The sequence below is a fragment of the Engraulis encrasicolus genome, chromosome 2 (genome assembly GCF_034702125.1).
Source record: "Engraulis encrasicolus isolate BLACKSEA-1 chromosome 2, IST_EnEncr_1.0, whole genome shotgun sequence".
Lineage (NCBI taxonomy): Eukaryota > Metazoa > Chordata > Actinopteri > Clupeiformes > Engraulidae > Engraulis > Engraulis encrasicolus.
Window position 1 is genome coordinate 3,826,540 of NC_085858.1, and position 6,157 is coordinate 3,832,696.

Sequence of the window (6,157 nt, forward strand, 5' to 3'; positions counted from 1 at the left end):
GCGCTTTGTCTTGCATTGCTGCTTCCTCCCTGAATGTGTCATTATGTTTTCAAAAATATTTAGGCTAATATAATGTCTTTCTTTATATATGTTTCTGTTTACCATTCATATTGCTGTGTTTTAAAGAGAAGATACCATTTCCCAGCCAATGGATGAAGTGCCGCAGTCGCGACTGATAGACTATGCTGTTGCGTTTCACACAAAGATTGCTGACGGTGGAAGGCTACACGAGACTGAAGCAAATTCCCACTAATGTGACATTAGCTACACATTCTGCTGGGTTTATTGCGTTAATCGTTAGGCTATGTATATTCCGTTTTTAAGAACGAAAATGAAAACAGCATTGAGAGAGAATAAAAGTTAAAACATTACAGAGATGAGCAAACACTGGTCTTTTAAGCTTTCATAGGCTTGGAAATAATGTTTCCTTCTTCCCAATGCTTTCTTCCCAGTAGCCTATTTAGCATCACTGTTAAAAATGGTCCAGCCTGTAATATTTCACTCAAATGATGGAACACGTGCGTGTACAATAATCTGCGTCACGACTCAAACGAAATAAAATATATTACCGCAGAAACAGTGACAAATCCGCAAATTGTGGACATTTTGGGTAGTTTATGCCATAGCAACACCTTAATAATTATTTTCAACAATCGAATTAGGTGGTCTTTATGTTTAGAATTCAGGATCTGAATTGCAAACGCATTTTAGCAGCCTATACGCTTATTCTGACATGATCTCTCTCTTTTTTCCTCCTCATTTACTCGTTGGCGTTTCTGAGAGAGAGAGAGAGAGAGAGAGAGAGAGAGAGAGAGAGAGAGAGAGAGAGAGAGAGAGAGAGAGAGAGAGAGAGAGATTTAATTCTTTAATTTGCAATTTCGTGTAGCCTATCTTGAATATACACCAGGAAACAAATCCGATTTTATTAATGAAACGATATTCATCCCCATCGTTTTATGACCATCAGTATTTGCTCAGCCTTATCCTTTTCTTTGCAGATGAAATGCGCTAAAATTCAGGGAAAGGGAGATGGTATATTCTTCACACATGGGCACGTGTCCTGTAACACACACACACACACACACACACACTGACTCACACACACGCACACAAGCAAGGCGGTGCGGAGCAGCCATTTATTGCCACCGTTGGATATAGAGAACATTTGGATGGATATTTATTAGCAAAAAAAGGAGAAATATCATCCTTCACCACATACAACGGAATTATTGCCTTTTTTCGCTGCGCGCAGTGGAAATCATGGTCGATATCTTGAAGAACATCTTGGAATAATTCTGAAGGGTGCGCGGATGTTGAAGGACAAGAGACATGCATGTGGCAAGAACGGGATAATTCAGCCTCCCTCCATCTCTACGCAAATCCAGCAAGGAATCCAAGAATGCATTTTACCAAGAATGTATTGATCGTCTAAACACTGACAGTTCTTCCTCCATCTATCCGAGAAGTGGTATACCTAAGCCAGATATTTGACAGTAAGGAAATTATTTTAGTTTAAAAAGGAAGACATTTTTAATACAGACAAAAACAAAAACAAAAAAAATCATGGCTCACTTAATCCGACACAAGATTTCCAACAAAATCACAAATGCTATGAACACGGCCACCAACAAGTCTCAGGCGAAGGTCAGCGGGGTGTTCGCCCGCATGGGCTTCCAGGCGGCCACGGACGAAGAGGGACTGGGCTTCGCCGAGTGCGACGACCTGGACTATGACTACAGGCAGGGGATGCGCATGGATGTGATTCAGCCGGACGATGCCGGCTCGGACATGAGCGGATCGGGCACCGGGGACGGGCTGGAGGGGGACAGCCACTACCAGAGAGATGGCACCCGCCACCGAGGCTCCATCAAGAGCACCGGCGGTGTGGAGGAGATGGAGCGGGACAAGCCGAAAATCACCGCCTGGGAGGCCGGATGGAACGTCACCAACGCCATCCAGGTTAGATGCGCTCCTTTGGCAATTGTTAGACGTTAAAAAAAATAGAATTGTAAAAGGAAACGGGCCTGTAGGCCACATCTGTTTATACTGAAGGTCAGTGGTCTGCATTTCCAAGAAAGAATATCAGTTGTAGTAGGCTATGCGCAACTGTCATCATGCTTTTTTTCTTGGTTAGTGTGGTTATGTGTTGAGTGGTTGGCAGTATGCGGCTCTAGGGGGAGGGGAGCCAACAGTGATGCTGCCATTTTATCCCTTCATTCTGCCCACCCAGACCCCGTTCCATCGCAACGCGTTAAAATGAATGTTGCTGAAATCGCCACTTGGCGAGGTCCCGAGGCTCCAGCCTGTTACGTCACAGCAGGCTACCTCTCCCCGTAAATAAATAAAATAAAAATGCACTTTTAATGTATCCATTTGTCCTGTACCCAGACAGGTGTATTTGCATCTTATTTGTAATGCCAATACAAACAATTTCAGTATAAGGTGGCCTTTGTTTCCAACATAGCATTCCGAACATTACGCATAGCCATCCTCTGTATCCAAATCGATAAAACCCTTTCAAGCCAGACTATGCCAGCGTAAACTTCATTATTTTTGCAATATATATTTGGCAACTGGTAGTTTGGGTATGTCCATGTCATCACCACCACTCTCTTGGTCATGTGTGTCCGCAGGGTATGTTCGTCCTTGGCCTGCCGTACGCCATCCTCCACGGGGGTTACCTGGGCCTCTTCCTCATCATCTTCGCCGCTGTGGTCTGCTGCTACACGGGTAAGATCCTCATCGCGTGCCTCTACGAAGAAAACGAAGACGGACAGCTAGTGCGCGTGAGAGACTCGTACGTGGACATAGCCAACGCCTGTTGCGCGCCTCGCTTCCCGAGCCTCGGTGGACACGTCGTAAACGTGGCACAGATCATCGAGCTGGTGATGACCTGCATCCTGTACGTGGTGGTCAGCGGGAACCTGATGATAAACAGCTTCCCGGGCCTCCCCGTGTCCCAGAAGGCTTGGTCCGTCCTGGCCACGGTGGCTCTCCTGCCGTGCGCCTTCCTGAAGGACCTCAAGTCCGTCTCCAAGTTCAGTCTGCTCTGCACGCTCGCCCACTTCGTCATCAACATCGTGGTGATCGCCTATTGCCTGTCCCGCGCGCACGACTGGGCCTGGGAGAAGGTCAAGTTCTACATCGACGTCAAGAAGTTCCCCATCTCCATCGGCATCATCGTCTTCAGTTACACCTCCCAGATCTTCCTGCCCTCCCTCGAGGGCAACATGCAGAAGCCCAGCGAGTTCCACTGCATGATGGACTGGACACACATCGCCGCGTGCGTCCTCAAGGGCCTCTTTGCCCTGGTGGCCTACCTCACGTGGGCAGACGACACAAAGGAAGTGATTACGGACAACCTCCCCGGGGGCATCCGCGCGTGGGTAAACATATTCCTGGTGGCCAAAGCTCTCCTGTCTTACCCACTGCCGTTCTTCGCCGCGGTGGAGGTTCTAGAGAAGTCTTTCTTCTACGAGGGGAGTTTATTACCAGACTGTTACGGCCCGGGAAGAAAGCTCAAGTCGTGGGGTTTGGGTTTGCGCATCTTGCTGGTTGTGTTCACGCTGATGATGGCCATTTTCGTCCCGCACTTTGCGCTCCTGATGGGGCTCACCGGGAGCCTGACGGGCGCGGGCCTGTGCTTCCTGCTGCCCAGTCTCTTCCACCTGAGGCTGATGTGGAGGAAACTCTTGTGGCACCACGTCTTCTTTGACGTCTCCATATTTGTCATTGGAGGGATCTGCAGCGTGTCTGGATTTATTCACTCCGTCGAGGGGCTCATAGAAGCCTTCAAATACAACCTTCCGGATTAGGATGTTCGACACGATGAAAGGGGAAAAGAATAGCCTAATAATAAGAGAGCAGATTGTATAGAAATACCAATACAATCCACTGTAGGTCCGCTTCCAGAAGGGAATATGACACGTCAAGCAATTACTTTTAGGCTCATTAATAAATATTTTCTCGGGTTTGTCAAAAGGAATAACGTGCAATATCTCAATAGATGTCTTAACTGTATTGTGTTTGTTTTGTGGTAGTCTTTATATCAAAGTGGATGCAATTTTGAGGTGAAACGCTGAGCTGAAAAGGATGCTAGAGACAACACCTCCCTATGCAAAAAGCCTACAGCACATAGATGTTCTCGTGAATTGTGGTTTAAAGAGATTTTTTTGCTGCTCCTCATAAAAATCTCAGAAAAGAACATCGCCGCGACTCAAGATGAAAAAAAAAACAGGGTAAAACATGGGAGGAAGGGTAGCCCAAAGATGCTGACATTTGGACTTTCTGGCCAGTGATATTAATAAAAACTTTCAGTTCAGGTTGATATGTTCCTATATAAAAATATAGCACAGAGACCGAGCAGAAGCTACATTTCGTTATCGGTAGCTTTCATTTATTACATCCACGCACATTCCATTTTAAAGGCGTGGCCAGAAACTGTTGTATCCTAGATTACGCAGCACATTTTTTTTCTTTTGACGGGAGGCCAGTTGCCACCCCAACGCATCTAGCTGTTAATCGTATGTGTATCTGTGAGCGTGAATGTGAGGTGCAAGATCCTGTGGTGATGTTTGTTTTCTAATTGTGTGACAAACTTGGTCCCTGTGTGATACTCTCTTCATGTGATGTCAGCGACGAAGATGTGACAAAGAAAATGATTGTGTGTATGAAACAAGATTAAATATTTTATTTGCCGTGCCTATTGCAGTTGGTCTGCTTTTTGCTTGAATGTTTAATTTAACTGCTAAGAGAACCTTTGAGAAATGGGGAATAATCCTCTGACCACCAAAGAATTGACATTAAACCACGAAACAAATAGCCTAATAATTTTGATAGAATCGTACTTTTAAATGGATAAACTGAGAGCTACGCCCTCCACATCCCTCCAATATTCGTTAGGCGAGGAAAAGGTAGACTAGATGCCATAAATTGAGGTGAATTTCAAAGAAAAAGACAACTTTCGTTTGTCTTCAATTATCTCCACGTAGCCTATGTCTTCATATGATATCAAAAGGTATTCAACAATAAACAGCGAATAAACTAAACGAACATAGGCCTATTTTTATTGGTTTTACGCTTTTACGTGTTTTTTTATTAAATTATTAGTCGTAGTACGATTTAACTGGCTATTACATGGGAAATGGACAAATATTTTGTTTGTAGGTCAAAATGAACCCTTGTTTGCAGATAACTCGTGTCAGTCAGATTATATCCATGCGTGAAAATGGGGTCGCCAACAGGCGCGGAGTGGCCATCGGGAGATCGGGGACTTGTCCCGGTGGGCCGCGGCCGCGAAATATATTTCAGCGGCCACATTATGTTCTCAGCCGGCCCTAAAGTGCTTAACCACACACTTCTCAGCCGGCCCCAAAGTATTTATGTGATATAGAAAATATTAACTAACTCCAATTCACTACTTGTTTGTAACATTGACTCACCACTATATATACCGTCTACCCGACCGCAATACCTCAGTGACAGTGTCAAACAGTAAATTGGCCACACCCCTCCTCTACTGATATTGTTCATACACCGTAGATCGCGGATGTTTACTAGATCTTAGTAACATAGTTTCGTTTTCAGTATTTCAAGAACCTGTGATATTTATATTGGTTACCAAGGAATGGAAATATTAGTAAGTTGTGATTTATTTTCCGATTTCCACATGACTGTTACAGTTTACAGTCTGCCACTCCAGATTCACTTGTTCTGTGGTTATTGACTTGGGTTACGAACAGACTCCACCAAGTGGTAAGGAGGTGAACTGCAGCTAAGCAGGAAAACACGTTGTACATGTTTTGATGGCATTGGTTTGTTAGAACTAGCGGTAGGCTTATATCTCCTTACAGTATAATGTATATCATACATATATTTATATGTGGCACATTTAGGATGTAGCCTATGTAATGTCTGAAGAAATGGAACAAAATAATTACCACAAATTCTGATGTGAGCAGTGCTGGGTGTGTAGCCTAAACTGTGGATTAAAATGTAATTGCAAGAAACAAAGACATTTGCTGCGACGAAGACAGCGTTTTAAGGTAGGCCTATCCGTTTGGCTATACATTTTGTTGACTTATGGTTGTGCTTTGAAGTAGCTAGGTTTGGCTTATTTGCTGCATGGTGGGTTTATTGCACAATGTAGACAGACTTT

The 6,157-nt window shown here is 44.5% G+C and overlaps 1 protein-coding gene across 1 annotated transcript; it reads left to right on the forward strand.

Moving 5' to 3' along the window:
• The first annotated feature begins 1,563 nt into the window (after positions 1 to 1,563).
• Positions 1,564 to 3,815, forward strand: LOC134460122 (vesicular inhibitory amino acid transporter-like). The gene is made up of 2 exons (XM_063212588.1): positions 1,564 to 1,959; positions 2,634 to 3,815. Exons 1-2 carry the CDS (start codon positions 1,564 to 1,566, stop codon positions 3,813 to 3,815), a joined length of 1,578 nt encoding a protein of 525 aa, XP_063068658.1.
• Positions 3,816 to 6,157: the final 2,342 nt, after the last annotated feature.